The sequence below is a fragment of the Tetrahymena thermophila genome, assembly GCF_000189635.1.
Source record: "Tetrahymena thermophila SB210 genomic scaffold scf_8254638, whole genome shotgun sequence".
Lineage (NCBI taxonomy): Eukaryota > Ciliophora > Oligohymenophorea > Hymenostomatida > Tetrahymenidae > Tetrahymena > Tetrahymena thermophila.
The window spans coordinates 316191-336846 of NW_002476407.1; the positions used below are offsets into that span (position 1 = coordinate 316191).

Below are 20656 nucleotides of genomic sequence, written 5' to 3' on the forward strand. Positions count from 1 at the left end.
ATTATTTGCTGTTTTAAATATGTTTTACTTTAATATGTTTATTAATGTTAATTCTACTTATTATCATATTTTTAAAGCATGAATAGATGCGTTTGGTATTAATAAATAGAAAACCATTAAATCTAGATTATGATATAAATTAGATGCAGCTAACTGATATTATTTTAAGTTATTATTAAAAAAGGAGAAGCTTATTTTAGTTTAAATGCTATTTGAAGGCTATACTATAAATCAATTTAGAAAAAAAGATAAAGTCACTTATAAAATATAGAAGTAGACCTTTATTCAAATAAATTGTTAATATTTTTGAAGAATTAAAAAGGAAAACATTTATCAATTAAATAGAAATATTTAATTTTTATAAATATAGCTAAAAATATTTTAGTTGAAGTTTATATACTTACAGACTTGCCTATCCTTTCTTTGAATAATAAAAATGAATCCTATAAAGCTAAATATTAAACCTTAGCAGATTATTTCAGATTAAAATGTCGTAAGTCCTAATTTCAGAGTTAGCTAAGGGATTGTTTCGATATCAGAATCTACTCCAATTCTGAGAGTACCTACTTCTGTTTAGTAGATTAAAAAAAATATTATCTTTTAACAACCATAATAGCAAATGCAATTGTAAGATTTGTCACCACATTAGCTTTCAGGATCTAATCTGTAAATTTTTAATCAACATTAAGATTATTTGTAAACCTAAAATTTTTTTTTTTATTAGAATGCTCAAAAGATCAAACTCTAACTAACTAAAATAGCTAAGATATGAAGATAGGAGAACTCCTCAAAAGTCTAAGCAAAGGTAAATTTTCTATAAAATAAACATACAAAAAAAAAACAAATTCGGCAGACAGATTTTATACTATTCTAAATTCCTTTTTTAAATAAGGAGTTGAGATTTTTAAATAATCATTGGTGATATATAATTAATTACTTTTAATGTATGTAAATTGATTGATTGATTGATTGAAAGTGATTTTTAAACAATAATTTAAGAAATTTTAAAAGAAAAATTACTAAATTAGTACAAAAAATATTATTTTTATTATTTAAAATATTTAAGATAAAAAGAGAATGTATTTTACTTGTTAAATAAAGGTTGCCAGATATCAATAGCAGTAATAATAACAATAGTAATAGCGTTATAAATTAAAAAAAGACTAGCGGTTTTAGTAATTTACTGTAACAAAATAAAAGAGTAGAAACTTCTCCCATACAGTCTGCCAAGAACATTTACTCAAATCAATCTACTATCAGTTTATTAAATAATCCTTTGAATAATTCTTTAATTACATCTGAATTGTAAGAAATTTTCGTTAAAGAAAAAGATGAGAGATTTAGATATCTTATGAAGCACGGTTCCTTGAAAAAAATTGAAAATAACGGAGGTATCATATTTAGTGAGCTATAGCAGATTCCTGGAATATGGGTCTGCTACAGAAGACCATCAGTAAGAGAATAGCAAATAGAAAAACTAAACTTAGACAAATTAGAATTAAGCCACATTCCGTTATTAGAGGGAGAAGAAAAGCTAAAGATTCTAAGCTATTAGCATAATAAAATAGTAAAAGTTGAAAATTTAGTTAGTCTGCCAAACTTGCTCTATCTTGATTTGTATAATAACAATATCAAAGAGATAGAAAATTTGAACTCGTTAGTTTAATTAAAGGTTTTACTTTTGCCTAAGAATTAAATTCAAAAAATTAAAAATATCGAAATGCTCTAAAAGCTGGAAGTTTTAGATCTCCATTCTAACAAAATAGCTAAAATAGAAGGCGTTCATAAGTTAATAAACTTAAAAGTTTTAAATCTTGCTAATAATTTGATTTAAAAAGTTGAAAATTTAGAAAACAACATCACTCTAACTGAGCTCAACTTAAAAATAAATCTTATTGATAATCTTTTAAATTTTAGCTAATTTCCAAGACTTTCTAAGCTTTATTTATCAAATAATAAAATAAATGAATTCAACAAAATCAAAGACATTAAATTATTAACATAACTAAATGAACTCAATTTAGAAGGAAATCCAATATCCAAATAGAGACCTGAGTACTTATTAAATATATTAGAAATCCTACCAGAATCAACTTCAATTATTGACCATAAATCAGTCGCACAATTCAAAGAAGAATTAGATTCGCTATAAAATTAACTAAAAACTATCAAATAATAACCGAAGCTGTAAATCAATAATGAAAAGATTTCAAATAATGTAAGTCTATAGGATCAAATAAATTTATAATCTAATAACAACAGAGAATCTACTCCAGCTAAAAATATTTTTAAAAATGATAAAGACACTAAAGATGTTTAAAGTAAATTAATTTATTTAAATTTATCAAAATAAATTAATTATAAATTTGTAAAAAAATAGGTGCTAACAATATAAATGAAGATATGTAACCTTAAGAGGTAATTAATGTGATAAAATAGTAATGGATAGAAGAAGAAAAAAGAGTTAAAGAACTTGATGCCCAGTCTGCATAGCGTAAATCTTATCTAAAAAATAGTAAAATAGAAGGAGGTCATGCTGAAATAGAGGAAGATGGTACTTACTCTCTTTATGTATATGGAAACGCTTATGAAATAGTGCTATCAAATCCATTATTCTAAGAAAATATTGAAAGAATTCAGCTTTAATATATACTATTTGACAATTTAGTGGAGAATAATGTATTGAGTTAAATAAAGAACTTTAAAAAGTTAAAAGAAATTATTTTAAAGGATAATCACATAACATCTCTTTTGTAGCTAGCCAAACTAGAGATGCTTTAAAATTTAAAGTTTTTGACAATTGAGAATAGTGTTTTAAACAAATGCTCCTTTTTTAAAGAGTTTGTTGTATATAGATTTCCATTTATCTAAAAATTCAATGGCAAAGAAATCAGAGACGTAGATAAATTGAAAGCAAAGTAGATATTTAATAATTTTGATAAAATTTTGCAGTTGCCAGATAAATACTATAACATATCCTAAATAAGAGAGTATGCTAACGACTAGTAAACAAAGAAAGATAAGCAATATGTAAAGGTGTTTACTAAAACAGTTAGTAGTTAAGCAGAAGAATTTGTATCAAATATACTTAGCAGCCATGTTGTAGAAGAATATGAAGAATAATAATGCTTTGATTAAAATTTAGATCTTTATATTTTAGAACTGTTAGATGATATTGTAAATTGAGAATTTTAAATTTATTTTCGAATTAAATAGTTCTGAAATAAATTATTCTTTTTACAAAAATATTTTAGTTTAAAAGAAAATCTTCTAATCAATTTTAAAAACCACATTAAATAAAAAAACATTCAAATTAAAATTAATTTATAATAACTATTTTATCTTATCACCATTTATAGTAAGTAAGTAAATAAGTAAATAATAATATATATTAAATTATTATACAAATAAATATTAAATTATTCATTATTTTTTAGCAAGAAAGCTTTAAAAAAAATATTATAAAAAAAATATATTAAAATAACTAATTCATCTAACCAATTTATAGCAAGTCAATGATAAAAATATAATAAAAGCAATTATTTAATAAACAAATAAAAACAGTTTTTAAATAAAAAAAATAACTTATAAAAGATATAGTAAGTAAGTAGTAAATATTAAAGAATTAACTAACAAATATTTGATTTTTCAAAATTTAATCAAAAAAAAGAATATTTAAAAAAAATAATCTTTTAATAAACTTTAAATATTTTATAATAGATATTTTATCTTAAGAATTTATATTTAATTAAAAATATTATTAAAGCAGAATGCAAATAAATCTAGATAGATTATTGATGGTTTATAAGTAAGAATATTAAATAAAAGAACTCATTAAAATAAATGTTCAAAAATTAAATATTTAAAAAAAACTATTTTATCTATTTATTGTTAACAATTAGTATTTAATAATTCAGGCTACCAATTTAATATTTATCACTTGCTATTAAATTTTATATCTAAATTACATTATATTTTGTTGATAAATAGCTATTAATAATTTCAAAGTAAATAAAAAATAAATTTTATAAAAATATTTAGACAACTCTATTGTTAGTTTTATGTCTAAAAGAAATTTTTTTATTTTAGAATAAATTCCATGAACTAAAGACTGTAATAATTAGAATTATTTCATAAAATTTTGATAAAAATAAATTAATTTTTATTATAAAATAAAATAATTATTGCAAAAATCTGGTTTTGATGCTAAATAAATCATTTTTATAACCTCATCTGAATCTGATTGACTGAATAAAAGTAGTTTAATATACCTGATATTTTATTTTAAATATGCTAAAAATTTGAATTACATATCTTATTAATATTTGAAAATTGAAATAACAAAACAAATGATTAACATTTATTTAGAAAAACAAAGTTGTTAGATTTTTTTATATATTTTTGTTAATATTTTTATTCATATATTAATTATTTATATGTAATTAATAATACAATAGAAATTTAGAGACCTTGTATTATAAAGATGCCAATAATTAAAAATTAAAATATAAGTTAGGTTTGCTAATAGAGAAGAAAATATCAGTTTTAAAATAAATAATAACTTAAATGAAAGCTTTTTTGAGTAATTGGTTACAGTATTTGTTTTGAGAATATGAAAAACATATATTACGTGACTGCTAAAATTATACTCTCTGTAAACATATGTAAGCAAATTAAATGCCTATAAATTTAATGATTGATATCTGCATAAAAATATAATTGTTATTTGGTGGGAACTGGAAGGTATTATTTAGTATTTTAGGATTTTTTAAAGAAATTATATATTGATTAAAAATAGAAAATTTGATAGATATATCAATCAATCAAAGTTATTAGATAAAAGGCAAAAATAGTAGATTAAATATTTAAGCAATAATATTATAAGTCTGCTTGTATTTGAAGCATAATTCCCAAATAGTGATAGAGATTAACATTATTAGCTTATTTAGTATTAAGTTAAAGTATGGTTCGGCCAAAAGATTCAATAGCGCTTAGCAAAAGAAAGAGTTAAAAGGCAATTGTTGATTTTAAATAAATCAGGAGTACTAGAAAGCTAGTGATTGGTTTAATACTCGTTTGCATATTTCTTTCTTTTGCTTTTACTGGCTACTAATTGTATGATTTAATTATCAATAGCGAAGTAGATGTTATAAAAATAATGAATACGTGCATTGTAATCTTAAAATTAACTTTGATCGTTTTTTAATTTGAGTATTCAAAATAGAATAAATTGATTGATTGACATTAGCAATTAATTAACTAGTCTAATCTTTAAAGAAAAACTCAAATAAGCTATCTTATAAAATTAACTGAATATTTTTAAATAAAATAAACTAGGTCTTTCTTTATATAATATTTCTCATCTTTGAAACGAATATAATTTATTTTCATCTCACAAAGCATGTAAAAATATCAATAATCATGTAATTTTTTTGCTAGTTTTTATATCCTTTATTAATAAATAAATAAATAAGTTAAGCTGATTTAAAGTATTTGTAATTATGATAAAAAGGGATATAGCATTCAATTTAAGCTTCTTGACCCTCACTATTTTGTAATCAGTTGAGTACGATTAAAATGTTATTGATGTCAGATTCATCCTTCCACTCATTATAATTATAGTCTTAGTTCTCATTTTTATTTTCAAAGGCTTTATATTTTATTAAGGAATGTATGTCTTGCTAAAGAGGGTAAAAAATAATATCTCAACAGGTAATTAATACTTTTTTCTTTCTTAGTTTATTTATTCTTACTTTGTTTGTTTATTTGTTTGATCGAGTATCTATCTATCTATCTATCTAGATATATGTTTTTTATAAATTAATTAAAAGTTTGATAATCTAATTTTCTTTTATTATCAATAAATGGTTAAAAATTGTTTAAATTAAAAAGCTCTGATATCTCAGAAATCTTTCAATGAAAAACTACTATAATCTTTAATACCTGATGATACCCCAAATAGAGATGAATAAATATAACATTCTCTTGACGAGCTGGAGTACATATCAAGACAAGCATCAGACATCACTCCAGTAAATTCATAAATAAAATATAAGCAAAACAACAACATAAATTTTTGAACTTAAATTAAGTGATTTAAATGAAAAAGTATATAAGTTAGTAAGAAATGGTATTTTAAAAAAGAAATTTAAGAAAAAAAAACAAAAAATAACATAATAAATAAACATGTTTATAATATAATTACCTATTAAATAAAACAGAAGTAAAATGTTAATATATATATATTTATTTAATAGTTTAGATTATTAAATTTTCATTTATTTTTTTAATCAAGCTGTTTTATTAAAATATTTAATAAAATGAAGTCAGTATGCTATTTTTATTCACATATCCTAATTTTTCTTTGAAACATTTATTTGATTATCATTACATACAGCTACAAAAATTTTTAACTGTGTTACTAAGAATTTATCAAATGCTTTATTCAGTCAAATTTATAAAATATCTCCTTAAGTTTTGAATTACTATCATTACTTAATTCTTCATTAAACATGATAAATTCCACAAATTCTTTCTTTTTTATTGCTTTTTTTTCTTTTTTTTTTATATTAATATATATAGCTTCATTAATTTTCTATTCTATCACAGTATTTAATATTATTGATTACAAAATCTAAATTTATCATAGGTTTTTTTATAAATAATTTTATTTTATTTTTGAATATAATTTAATTTTATATAAATTGAATTAATTATTTCTAATTTGATATATAAAATTACCAAATGGTTATTTATTTATTTATTGATTTTAAATAATGACCTAAATCAATCGAAGTTTTTACTGAAAATGTATCAGTAGACCAATAAAAATTAAATGAAAAAGTAACAAAGCTATTTTTGAGATTGATTACCAGTATTATATATATATTATAATATTTGCAAGGGCTAAACACCTAAATTAAAAAGCAACTTATTGAAATCAAAAATCGATCAATTATTCTTAATAAAAGTAAAATTTTTGTATTAATTTTTTAAGTATCAAAGAATTCTACAATAAAAATTGGAATGAGAACTTAAGTTGTAAATCTTTGGAACTTCAATAATGTTTAAACTGCAGATAAAGAAGCTTAAATTAAATATGTAAATTATCTGATTTGTAGTGTTGGGATCTGATTTTATCTGTCAAAATTTTATAAATGTAAATTAGGCATATTCAAAGCATTAATAATAGCTAAAATAACTTAATTCTTCAAAAAAAACTACATTTGACACAGAAGCCCCATATTAAAAGAAAAAGCGTAATGTAGCATATTCTAAACCTAATAAAGGTAATGTAAATAGCTTAAGAAACTAGCATATGAATGTAAATTATTAACTAAAATATAGAGAGATAGTTTATAATTGAATAAGAAAATGGTGCATTAATTCATAAGATGATTGATGTGAAAAAAAAGGATGGAGAATACAGTAAAAAACTCTTAATAAAATCAATTTAAAGCTCTACAGCTCCTAAAAGCTTATTTCTACCTTTAAAATAGGCTACTGAAAAAAAAGTTAATTCTGAAAATATAGTATGAAATATTTTTTTAGTTAATAATTTATTTAACAATCTTGACTTTACTTAATAATATAGGCTATGACCATGCGTCTTAGAAATGCTAATTCAACTATTAATTTCAAAACATTTGATAAAGATTTTGCATAAAATATAAAATATAAATCTAATATCACTAATAGATCAAGTAAACAATAATTAATTATAAATTTATTTATTTTACTTAAAACATTTGCAAAATTTAAATTATTATAATTATAGGGAGAATATATAATTGTTTTTTATTGAATGGAAGTTAAACATCTATGCTAGGAAAGAGTAGTCTTTCTTCTTCATTGTATTAATAGACAGGTAAAGTTTTTTTATATGAACAATCAAACTTTAATTTGATTTAATAAAGGAAATATAAGACATGTTTCATAGGATGATAAAAGCAAATTCATAAATGCATACAATTTAGTAGATAGTCCTCCTAAATAAAACAAAAAAAGTAAAAAGTAGGAATAAAATGAACCGAATTAGCATGCTGAATAATAGCCTATTTAAGATAAAAAATAAGAAAACTAATCTTAGGAAGACCAAATAGAAGAACAAATTGTTTAAAATTAATAACCTTCAAATGATTAAAATACTAATTAATAAGATTAACAAAAATAAAATGAAGGGGGTTAAAATAATAATTAAACTAGTGAATAGTAATAAAAATGATTATTTTTATAATAATTATGAACTAAACAAAAATTATTCTTTATTAATTTATAAAATATTTGTTTATATTTATAAATAAAATAATAAAAATATTTTAGTGTATCTAATTAAATACTTTCATTCCATTTAAACTAGTTAAAATTTATAAAATTAATTAAATAAGAGTTTATTTATACTCTAAAGACAACATTGAATTTAGTATAAAAAATTCTTCAAATATGTTTATTTGTTATTCTCTAAAAATCATTTTTTATTTATCTAACTAAATACGTTTTAATAAATCTCAATAATATTAATGAAAAATATAAATTAACATTCTTTTAACTAATTAATTGTAAATTTTAATATGATTTAGATTTTAAATTATAAAAACTATTAAATAAATTTATTTGTAAAGTATTGTGTATATATGATTTAGGGTAGAAATACCATAATATTAGTTTATATGATTTAAAATATATTATATAAATTATATTTATGAGTCTTATTTATTTTTAGAAATATGAAATATAATTATTTTTAATTATCAATTCAACCAAAAATATTTATTCTTTTTTGATATAATTGCTTTTTAAAAATTTTATTTTAGTATTAATACAAATGTTAATTGAAATGTGCTAATATATTAGGAAATTAGATGTTTAATTTATTTAAAAATAGAAAAAATAAATAGCATTATTTTTTCATTTAATTATTTAATAGAGTTTTTGAAAATTTAGCCACTTAAATATATTTTTTATTAACATATTTATCAATCAAATCTTTTATTTATTAAGCTAATTTAAAATGGCATAATTATATTTAATTTTTAAATGCAACAATGCTTATTCTTTTTACAAGAATTATTTTTGAAAGTATTTAATTGCTTTATCTATATTCATATTTTAGATTAAAATATTTAAAAAAAATCTTTTAAAAATATTATTTTTCATTAATTTAATTTGAAAGAATTTTTGTTAATTTTGCCACTTAAATAAATTTTTAATATTTGTTACTCTAACTTTTAATAGAAATAGTTAAAATGTTATATTATTTAATTTTTAAAACAATTAAAATATTTTCTCTTTTAACTTTATAAAATATGTTAAAATTTTTTAATTTTTAATAAAAACTAAATTTATTTTGAACTTTATAAAAATTTCAATAATACAACAAAATCTAATTAAAGAAGATCTATTTACATATTTATCTTTTTACTGTATCTATCTATTGTTAATTTTAAATTTTTAAATTTGGAGGTAAAACTTCTGATCTTCAAATTTAAACAATAATTTTTAATAGATGGGTTTTAAAAAAAGTGCAGATTTTTATGATAATAAATAAGCAAGTAAGTGAATTGAATTATATAGCAACCTTAATAATTAATATAAAGTAAACGGTCTATTAAATAAATATTTGTATTTAAACATACTATGGGGAAAAGTTTATGCTTATTAATAACGAAAAAAGGCGAAGGAAAATTGGTTATTTTAAAATGAATGGATTGAGGTATGATTTTGGTTTGTTTATTTGAATGATTTTATGTTTAAGACGAAATGATTGAAAAGATTTAGTTGGAAAGAAGAAAATATTGAATTTTGAATAGTGAAACACTTTAAACTCGATGTACAATAGTTAATGAATGTAATTATACACAGACACTAAAAAATTTATATATAAATTAAATTGTTTTTTATATGAGTATATTTGTATTTGAGTATTTTGGATTATTATTTGTTAGTTTAAGTTTTTCAACCACCGAAACCATAGAGGGTTCTGCCTTGTCTCTTAAGAGCGTAGACGACGTCCATAGCAGTGACGGTCTTTCTTCTGGCGTGTTCAGTGTAAGTAACAGCATCTCTAACAACGTTTTCTAAGAAAGACTTCAAGACTTGTCTGGAGTCATCATAAATGAAAGAGGAAATTCTCTTAACACCACCTCTTCTAGCTAATCTTCTGATAGCGGGCTTAGTAATACCTTCAATGGAAGCCTTATTGGACTTTCTGGAGTGTCTCTTGGCTCCGACCTTACCCATACCTTTACCACCTTTTCCACCGGCCATTTTTGCTGGATTATTATTTTTTTATTGTTATTTTTAATTAGATTATTTATTTTTGTTTTAATGATTATCGTCTTTGGGGAAAGATCTCTTTTTTTTTAATATTATTTAATTATCCAAATTGCTCGGAGATCTCAAATTTGATTGGATAAAATCTCAAAAATCTGATTTCCTTTCAAATCATCCAATCAAAATTGTTCATATCTTCTCTTTCCAGGATTATGCCAAACATTTCAAATGATCTTGCCCTAATTGTTGTCGATAAAGAATTTTATTAAAAAAAAATAATAACCTTCAAAAGAAAAGTCAAAAAGACAATCCACTATAAATACATAAGCAAAAATGGCTAGAACTAAATAAACTGCTAGAAAGTCCACTGGTGCTAAGGCCCCCAGAAAATAACTCGCTTCCAAGGCCGCCAGAAAGTCTGCCCCCGCCACTGGTGGTATCAAGAAGCCCCACAGATTCAGACCTGGTACCGTCGCTCTCAGAGAAATCAGAAAGTACCAAAAGTCCACTGATTTGTTGATCAGAAAGCTCCCCTTCTAAAGATTGGTCAGAGATATTGCTCACGAATTCAAGGCTGAACTCAGATTCTAATCTTCTGCCGTTCTTGCTCTCCAAGAAGCTGCTGAAGCTTACCTCGTCGGTCTCTTCGAAGATACCAACTTGTGCGCTATCCACGCTAGAAGAGTTACTATTATGACCAAGGATATGCAACTCGCTAGAAGAATTAGAGGTGAAAGATTCTGAGCATAATATAACAACTAGTCTCTAAATAATCAACATACCACATATATAATCATTACTTAATTTATCAAAATATCATATGTATATTATAACTTTCGTGTGAGTACATAAAACCTTTTTTAGAGTTTTCGAGTTTTCAAAAAAGATAATCCAAAATAACTTCCTCCATATATATAAATATGCATATATATAAAAATAATTATTAAATTCCACAATATAAAATTTATTTGTTTTTTTATTCAATATCATTCATTTGTATTTATTACTAAAAAGGTTTCTATCTTTAGCTAACTTATCCATGCAAAATTTATGAAATTTAATTCAAATTATGCGAAAAAGCAAACAAACAAACAAACATATTTTGCAATTTAATAAGTTTTAATAAAATTACTTATTTTATAAATACAAATAGTGAGCATCACCATACTTTTATTATTATATTTTATTTTATTTCCAATAAATAATGAATGAATGAATCTTGCAAATCCCTCCAAATCAAAATCAAAATTAATATTTATTTATATTTTTATTTAAAATTTACAACAATGTATCTTTATATTTTCTAAAATTTAAACTTTCAAATCCTAATTTAATATGTATTAAAAATTTTTATTGCTTACAACTAAATTTATTTAAATTAATATAAACAAGTTAATATTAAACTTTAGTTTTAATGATCATTTCATCTTATTTTTAGAAGATTAATTTCAAAACTTCTCCTCATTTAAATAATTGTAAAGTGGTTTTTTTCAGTAAAAACTATGTCAAAAGCTTGAGATTTTTAGAAATATATTTATAAATTGACATCAAAAAATAGTTTTGAAGAAAAAATTGTTTATCATCTGTTTAAAATATTTGTTGATTATAAAATAAGACTTAAATTTAAAATATCATTACCATATTATCTAAAAATAAAAATGAAATTGTATTGACTATTTATGAATTAATAAGTAAAAAATAGATAAAATAGATATTAACTCTATAATTTCTTAACTTTTCTTTACAACTTTGTAAAATTTTATGAAAATTGATTTGGTAAAACACGAAATTTTAAATACGCTCATATTTTTATTACTAATATCTTTATCATTGTTTTAAACTTGTAATATTTTTCAAAACTCTTTAAAAAAGAATAAATCTTTAAAAGCTATCAACAAAATATTTTTGAAATTATTTTAGAACTTCTAATTTAATATAAATTTTAAAAATAAAAAAATTTTGCATTATCTACAAAAAATTTATTTTAATAATTTTTCATGTTAAAAATATTTAGTTTTATGATTAATAAATATAAATAAGTTTAAGATAAAAATGTACTTTTAAAAAATTATTTTTTACTTCAAAAGTATTGAAAATTATTTTAAATTATTTAAATAGTTAAGCAATTTTTAATTGTTATTTAATCGATAAATAAGTAACAATTTTTAATTTTAATTTTTATATGATAACTACAATTTATTTTCAAGAAATAAAAATCATGTTTTTTATAAAAAAGATTGTTAATCAATTTTATCAATATTTCATTTTAAACTTTAAACTTTAGAATATTTTTTTTAAAAAAAAATATTAAATAACATAAAATTTATTTTACTTAAACTTTTAATTATTTTTTAGTTGCAAAATGTAACATTAATAATTCAATAATCGTTTCAATTTTTTTCATTTTTATATCTTTTATGGCTATTGGTCATGAATTACTTATTAGTATATTGATATAGACAATACATTATCAAAAACATATTTGTGGATATTTCATTTACATGAGAGTAATCTGATATAGATTTTATAATATTTAAATATATTTCACCAAATTGCACTTTTTATTATATAACTTATCTTTTTTGATATTTTTCATTTTACTTTTGGATATTTAAAATGATTTTTTCAAAAAAAAAATGTAAAAAGATAATTTTATTAACAAAATATTTGACTTCTCATTGCGAATTTTTATCTAATAAAAAGTCATTTGTTTATGGGCAATTAATTTTCTCAAAATTTCATTTTGTCTAGTCTTTTTTGGTTATATATTTGAAAGGATATTAATAAATTCGAAATATGGTTCATAATATAGACAAATAATGTAAAGAATTTAATAAAATTTCTCAAAATTAGATTATATTAACTTTGATAAGAATCTAAATTCTAAAAGATATTAAATTTTTACTCTAAAAATTAAACTATTTTTACTTTAAACAACTAAAATGTTTTAAAAGTTGTTCTAATATTTTCTTATTATTGATTAATTCCTTATTTTCATACGAAAATAAGCTAGATATATATTTACTCAAAGCTATTCAGCATTTGTAAGAAATGAGCAGAATTTTTATTTTTTATCTATCAAAAATTAGATTTTTAATTTAGAGAGATGAGAGAGAAAAATATGACCAAAAGCAATAATTAAAGTAGACAAAATATCAAAAAGAACTATTTTTCAATGTATTTTAGTGAGATCAAATAAAAAACCCTTTCGAAAATGAATATTTTCTATTTTTTGTAAACAAATAATTCACTAAAAATCTAAATCAAATAATATTTATAGACTGACTGCTTTAAGATATTCATTTTTTTAAGTTAGTGTAAAATTAAATTGAATAACCATCATCCTCACCCTTAATTGAGGAAATCATAAATTATGTTTAAATAACCACGAAAAAAATAGAATTCCTACTTGATTCACAAAAGAAGCGATATTATCTATTTTGCCTCTAAATTATAAAACTTAAATAAAAACAAAATTAACCTATTTGAAAAAAAAAATCAACTCTGTGAGAATAGAAATTAAATTATCAATTTGATAATTTCCATTTAATTTTGAATATAAAAGATTACATTCAGTTTGTGTATTAATAATTAGAGTTTAAAAGAATTTTATCCGAAAATAAGCAAAACTTTTCAAAAAACTTTATAAATTCAATAAGAAAAAATCAATTTCGAAAATACAACATGCTATATGATTAAATCTAATAACATTTATACAGAATTAATAAATATGTGCGCATTTTTCTATGTTTGAGGTTAATTACTTTTAATATTATTTAATTTTTGATAATCATTAAAATTTTTAATAACTTTTCTAATCAAGTCTTTTTAAAAAATGGGACTTAACTATTCTTTCCTTATTATAAATGTGAGGGAAATCATTAAATATATGTAAACCTATTTATTATTTTCCCTTGTTTTGTGTGGTAATAAGTGTAATAAAACAGTATGAAAAGGAGGAAATGTGTAAGAGTTATATAGGATTACAGAATAAAAAAGAATTTCTGATGGAAACACCAAAAAATACGGGTAGGGACTTAAGGGAATTAAAATCAAAATTATATATTACCTTTAAACATTATATTGCAATTCGAAATTAATGACTGATCCTGACTGATGAATTCAGATTTATAGCATCTATAACTATTCTCTCTAAATAAATATTCTTAAGCATAATTTATAGCACTTTTCATCATATTATGAAAACAAAACTCAAAGTAAGGAACTCAACTTTCTTTTAAATAAAATGCATATAAAAATTATATATTTTTGCACTATTTTGTTATTTATTACTAAATTTTATTATTTATTCCTCTCTGTTTAATCCATTTACGAAATTCTAAGCATTTCAAAGATAAATTTTTCTTAAATAATTATGGAAAATTATGAAAAAAATGTCAAAACCCATATTTTGTAAATGCTTTTTATCATCATTTGCATTTACTATGATTTTTGCAATATAAAACCACATTTATGTTGAAAAATACTTGGCTTATTATCATCATAATTATCCAATTTTTATGAGTTTTAAAATAATCAAAAAAGAAAAAGGTTTTTAATTTATATTATTGTTCTAAATGGGGTTCTCATTAAATTATTTTATTAAAATATATATAATCTTGAGATCATTTTAGTTGTATATAATCACAGTGATAATCAATTAGCCATTAACATCATCAAATTTAAGCTGTAATGACATATAAGATTTTTTTTTCTTTTACCAAAAATAATGAGATCAAATTATACATGTATAAACTAGTTTGTCATAGTTTTTACAAGTTTCAAACCAAAATGATTTTTAACTTAAAAATAATCATAATTTTGATAATATTTAAAGCTATTGATTATAGGAAAATATTTTAAAGTTCTGATTCCACCAAATTTAAATGTTAAAGTTTAAAATAAAAATTTTCATAATAAAGTTTAATCATAAATTTAAGCTCAATATTTTTGAATATTATTAAAGCATTTAAAAAATCTGTTAAGAATTTTAATGAATAAAACCTAATTATTAAATTAGCTAAAAGCATTTTGAGTGCTTTTTCCCATTAAATCCAAATATTCATATTGAAGAAAATTTAAAAGCCCTCAAAGGAATTTTTATTAGATTGAAAAGGAGAAGAAGAATATATAATTTTTACAAAATATGGGATTATGATAGTTATATAGTAAAAGATACTTTGAGATCAAATAATCGGTAGTTAGGTAGGTAATGCATGATATGTAAATTGAACGAAATAAATACTTTTCGTTTTGATAAAATATTGACTACATTCGAATAGACAAAATTTTCCATTTTTTAATGAATGTTTTTGCATAGAGATAGATAGATATTTTAATGAAAATTATCTATAACATTGGTATAAAAGAAAAATTGTTAATTATAATTAAAAATGAAACCAACAATTTAAATATCAACTTCAAATTCTATTAAAACTCTAACACTGTTATTTACAATCTTTTTTGCCATTATCCCTTTTCTAAAATGTTTTATTTAAAAATTTTTGTATTTACTTTATAGAAAAGAAAAAAATTTATTCTTCCTCAGATTTCTATCCGAAAAATTAAAAAATCTAATGACTCTATCTATCTATCTATATATCTGTGAGCGCTTTAAGAATCCAATTATTAATTATTTGAATTTCTTAAATTGATAGAGATATTTTTAACTTAATTGAAATATAGCTAAAATTCATAAATAATTTAGATAGACAATTTAATTTTACAAATTTTTATTCAGCGCTCATGAAAATGTGTAGATTTGGTTTTTATTACATTTTTTATTGAAAACTATTTTTATTTTTTTATTTTTGTCTTTTAAGAATTAAAATTTGTTTTAGTAAATTATTGATAGATTAAATGTAGAGAAATATAGATATTTATGGTATTCTTCCAACAAATTTGCTTCTTTTTAAAGCACAATTTTTTTAAAGAGCTTTAATTACCTAGCAAAGAGGGTATTTATAATTAAATGCTTACAACAAAATATTTCTGTTCTAAAAATAATTTTAAAATTCGAAATGGTAATCCATCATTAAATAGCACAATTATAAGCTCTTACATTGCACACATGTGTTTTTTTTAAATATGTGAAGATATTTTTTTCATTTAAATAGCATAATAATGTGTTTATTAAAGAAATTTTTATTTATTTATTTATTTGTTTGAATATAAGAATAAAAAGGAAAAATTTTAAAAAATATTTTGCAATCAAAGTTGGTAATTGAGTATAAATTTCATAAAATAATATCATATTATAAATGCTAGACAAGAGTGTATTTGAAAGTATTGGTATAGATCGTTAAGAGCTAACAATTACACAAAAACTACTCTATATTTAATAGATGATGTGAGAATAAATAAATGTGCAAAAAGGGGAAAGATAGAGAGATGGATAATCAATATCCATCAAAAAGCAAATAGAGAAATATGAACAATTAGTTTAGCAATAGAAGCTATACATGTAGTAAGAATGATAAGGAAATATTTTATTTTTGTTTTAAACCAGTATGAATAGCTAAACTGCATTTCATACTTAGTTATATTCATTCATTCAATCATTTATTTGATGTTTTCTGAGTCAAGTATTTTTGAGTTTTATTTTTTTTAAATTTCATCTATGCATTTAAATAAATATTTATAAGAAGCTTTTGAGAGATCAAATAATTAGATAGACTATGAAATTTGCAAAATATACTTCAAGAAAATGTATAAATAGTATGCATGTGTTTTTGCAAGTTCATAAATTTAAAGCTAAAAATGGATGAGTTATTTCAAAGTGATTTTGAAAATGTTAAGATTTTTACATTAATTATTTTATATATAAAATAAATTTTACGAATAAATTAAGTAAAGTTAGTTAGTTATTTATTTAGTTAGTTAGTCAGTTAGTTGTTTGTTTGTTTGTTAGTAAGTTTTTATTTTTGATCATTTTTGTTTATTCAATTTTTCGAATCAGTGAGCTTCTTTACAAATGTTAATTATTGCTCATAAATGTTATTAAAGTAGTTTTTATTTGTATTTTTGAAGTATAATTTTTATAAGTTTTCTTCAATTTTATATTTTTTTATTACTATAGTAAATTATTTATTTTTTGTTTTCCTTTTTATTTTTAAATTATTAATTCAGTCGGTTTTCACTTTCTAGTAAATTTTTCTCATATTAGATTTTATTTTACTCACTTTGTTTGCTTTAATCCTTTGAAATTAGCAGGGTCAGAAACTCCTCTAATCCAATTCTCCTTAAAAAGCAAGTATTCACTCTTTTCAATTAATTTAGGGGAACTGTTCACATATTTTTCAAAGTGATTTTCAAAGAAATCAACGGCAGTTGGAATAAATTTAGAATTTTCAATTAAAAATGAACGAAGCTAATTGAGCCAATCAATCTTCTCTACCTTGGCACCATAGCTTCTTAAGTACTTGCATACAGCATTGCATACAGGTCTAATCATACTTTTAGTAATACGAGCAAATTTCTTCTACTTTCCATCACTTCCCTTGTAATACAAAGTCTTTTTTCCTCTTTTACGATCTTCCTTTTATTCTACTATTCTCTCAGTTTCTAATTTTATAGCTAGAGGAGACTAAGCTTCTTTGCTTTTTTCCTTCTTTTTGCAGATTCTCTTCTTCTTGTCCACTTTCTTACAGCTCTTAGATTCTTCATCATCATTTACAGTGCTATCGATATTACTTGCACTTACAATATTGTTTTGCTAATTTTAATTGAAATAAGTATGGCTTCTTGTGCTGCAATCACGATTGCTGACTTAATCGATTCCCTTGAAGTTGAAATTTTCATTTTATTCATCTTAATAAGGGAATCCATTGAGATTATAGTATTATTCTTGCTTGGGATTAAAATTACCAGTAGACTAAGTTTCCTCTTCTTTCTTGGTATTTATTTATAAATTGATTTCTTCTGCTATGTTTTGGAATTAATCTTATTAAGGGTAATTTGAGATAATTTAATTCTATTTAATAAGACTAAAGATTTAGTTTTAACTTTATGAAGCAATACCATTTTAGGAAGATTATGATTATTAGAAACCAGCTAAGTTGAAGCTGTTATCGAATTGATAGCTCTTGCCAGACTCTGCAAATCTGGTTTATTAGATTCTTTAAGATCTTTCGAATGATATATCTTAGAGGAAATGAGCAGGAATTTCATTTTGAATTCCATCAACAATAGAATCAGCTTTCATAAGTTGAGGGATATCAGCAAACATATTTTGGTTAACATTGTTCATGTTTTGGCAGAGTCCTAATTAATTTTATTATTATTGTTATTGGCCAGCACAGTCTTAAGGATATATATTATTATTAATTCCTTGGGTGAAAGGATTTACGCTGGGACTGCAATCAAAAAAGAAAGAGAGACATTTATCTCCTTGATTATTATTTTTAGAATTGTTTGATTAATTATTTCCAAATTAATTCTTTGAGGAATGACGATTAAATAAATTATTATTGAAGCTATTATTAGGTTTATCATTGAAAAAATCAAAATTTTAGGTATTTTAAAATAATTATTCTTATTAATCGCAGAAACAGTACTCCTTCTTTATAATATATGCATAATCGTTGCGAGGTGAAGAAGGCTCCTAGTCAAAAGAGTTCATAAAAAAGTTAGGATCGTTATTATTACCGCATTCTCCAAAGACATTCAAAGTGTTAATTTTGATATTATTAGGTAATTACGAAGAATTGAAAGAGTTTGAGTAAAGAATACCATTTTGAGGGAGACTTGAGGTAGTATTGAAGTAGTTTTGAGTTTAGATATTGTTAGCATTTTATTAAAGATTATAATTAAAGTTGCATTCTTCCATCACCAAGCCACTTAAAGCAGCAGGAGTGTTGACTAAAGTTTGTTAGATTTTGTCAGACATTGATAGTAGTTTTTCTAAGGTTATAAAAAATATTAAAGTTGTTTGGTTGAGTAGGTGGATGAGTGATTGAGATGTTTAGGTGCTGTTTAGGCAATGTGATTTTGACTTTGAGTCTATTAAAAATGATAATTAGTCAATTATTGGTTTTTTTTAATTTATTGATTTTTATTTTTATTTTTTGTTTATGAAAAGTCAATTTAGTGAGGTCTTTAAATTAATTTAGTTTTTGGGTATATTTCTCTCAGTTATTTAGTTATTTAAGATAATCGCTCAAAACTTCAAGATAGAGTTGATTAATTTAAGACCCAAGATAGGTTTTTCTAATTCTTTTAAATTTTGACAAATATATCAATCTAACCCGTTCAATTATAAATTTAGTATATTCTAAAAGTAATTTTCTTTAGAAAAGCTGACTAATTGGAAAAGATTACTTTATTATTTATTCATTGATTATAATTTTGACTATTAGTTGCATTTGCATTCATAGGAACAATAATTTTTAAAATCAAACAAGAAGAAAGAATACTTTATATAAATATTTTAGTAACTTATGCTATCTTGATAATTTTAGTTTTCTATTCCATATTCATACACAGTAATTTTAATTAAACCAATCGATTTCTAATTACCATTTATCTATACTAATAATTTAGCAGATTCGATATGTGCCCGCCTAATAATTAAAGTGTCGGAAAGATCTAGCATTTTGTCAATTTCTAATAAGAAGTTACAAGACAAAAATAAAATTATATCAAAAAATTTATATTTTAATATTTAATAAGATTATTTTCCAAATGTAAACTTCGAAATTAGTTAAACAATTTTGTAGATTCTTTCAATAAATTAAGAATCATTTAACAAATCCGTTAATAAATTTTTATTTACAAACAAATATTAACAATGAAAGCTACGAATTCATATAAGAATTAGTTCGACTTTTTTTAGAATTGATTCATTCGTTGTGTTGGTGTTTTACACCAAATTTTTAATAATAATATAAAAAATTAACTTTCATTATTATAATCCTAATTTACGTTTTAATTTTGAATTATAGTTTTTACTTCTTTTTATAATAGTGGAGAAAAGAATCTATTGATTGTAAAACTTCGTTTATATACTTTTATTATTTGTTTATTTTATTGATTGATTGATTAATGGATAGATAGATAGATTGATTGATTCTCTTTTTGCAAAATTTAGATTATACCTTTAAGAAAAATTAGTATTCGAAATTAATAGCCAAAAAGCTTTATTTATGATATAATTTACTTTTTAATTTCTGTTCGAACAGAAATACTTCTGTCAAAACATATCAGAAAAGAAAATTAATAAAGATACTACTATTTCCTAAAAAAAACAAGTAAATAATTATTTAGTTTTTTTTTCTTTTATTTTTGGGGATAAAGGTAACTTTTTAAAGGTTAAAGTAAAAAAATATAAGTATGTTCTTTTTAAATTTTATTATTAAAAATAATAAAAGCATAATTGCGCTCGATT

General features: G+C 21.6%; 7 protein-coding genes across 7 annotated transcripts; 5 read left to right on the forward strand and 2 right to left on the reverse strand. All coding sequences in view use genetic code 6, as the record gives it.

The window, feature by feature from the left end:
- Nucleotides 1-436: 436 nt before the first annotated feature.
- TTHERM_00189140 (hypothetical protein) lies at nucleotides 437-3186 on the forward strand (the record flags this gene model as incomplete). The annotated part of the gene is made up of 4 exons (XM_001016590.2): nucleotides 437-666; nucleotides 725-805; nucleotides 1102-2321; nucleotides 2381-3186. 4 exons carry the CDS (start codon nucleotides 437-439, stop codon nucleotides 3184-3186), a joined length of 2337 nt encoding a protein of 778 aa, XP_001016590.2.
- Nucleotides 3187-4963: 1777 nt separating this feature from the next.
- On the forward strand, nucleotides 4964-6080 carry TTHERM_00189150 (transmembrane protein, putative; the record flags this gene model as incomplete). Its single annotated transcript, XM_001016591.3, has 4 exons — nucleotides 4964-5173; nucleotides 5338-5423; nucleotides 5513-5712; nucleotides 5893-6080. 4 exons carry the CDS (start codon nucleotides 4964-4966, stop codon nucleotides 6078-6080), a joined length of 684 nt encoding a protein of 227 aa, XP_001016591.2.
- Nucleotides 6081-6783: 703 nt separating this feature from the next.
- Nucleotides 6784-8224, forward strand: TTHERM_00189160 (hypothetical protein; the record flags this gene model as incomplete). The annotated part of the gene is made up of 6 exons (XM_001016592.2): nucleotides 6784-7101; nucleotides 7169-7289; nucleotides 7348-7532; nucleotides 7595-7703; nucleotides 7778-7867; nucleotides 7917-8224. Exons 1-6 carry the CDS (start codon nucleotides 7027-7029, stop codon nucleotides 8222-8224), a joined length of 888 nt encoding a protein of 295 aa, XP_001016592.2. The 5' UTR covers nucleotides 6784-7026.
- Nucleotides 8225-9954: 1730 nt separating this feature from the next.
- Nucleotides 9955-10266, reverse strand: TTHERM_00189170 (histone H4; the record flags this gene model as incomplete). The annotated part of the gene is made up of 1 exon (XM_001016593.3): nucleotides 9955-10266. The coding sequence occupies one exon, from the start codon at nucleotides 10264-10266 to the stop codon at nucleotides 9955-9957; it is 312 nt and encodes a 103-aa protein (XP_001016593.1).
- A 339-nt stretch (nucleotides 10267-10605) lies between these two features.
- TTHERM_00189180 (hypothetical protein) lies at nucleotides 10606-11016 on the forward strand (the record flags this gene model as incomplete). Its single annotated transcript, XM_001016594.3, has 1 exon — nucleotides 10606-11016. The coding sequence occupies one exon, from the start codon at nucleotides 10606-10608 to the stop codon at nucleotides 11014-11016; it is 411 nt and encodes a 136-aa protein (XP_001016594.3).
- A 5728-nt stretch (nucleotides 11017-16744) lies between these two features.
- On the forward strand, nucleotides 16745-17233 carry TTHERM_000189189 (transmembrane protein, putative; the record flags this gene model as incomplete). Its single annotated transcript, XM_012797758.1, has 1 exon — nucleotides 16745-17233. One exon carries the CDS (start codon nucleotides 16745-16747, stop codon nucleotides 17231-17233), a length of 489 nt encoding a protein of 162 aa, XP_012653212.1.
- A 216-nt stretch (nucleotides 17234-17449) lies between these two features.
- TTHERM_00189190 (hypothetical protein) lies at nucleotides 17450-19333 on the reverse strand (the record flags this gene model as incomplete). Its single annotated transcript, XM_001016595.2, has 1 exon — nucleotides 17450-19333. Exon 1 carries the CDS (start codon nucleotides 19157-19159, stop codon nucleotides 17450-17452), a length of 1710 nt encoding a protein of 569 aa, XP_001016595.1. The 5' UTR covers nucleotides 19160-19333.
- Nucleotides 19334-20656: the final 1323 nt, after the last annotated feature.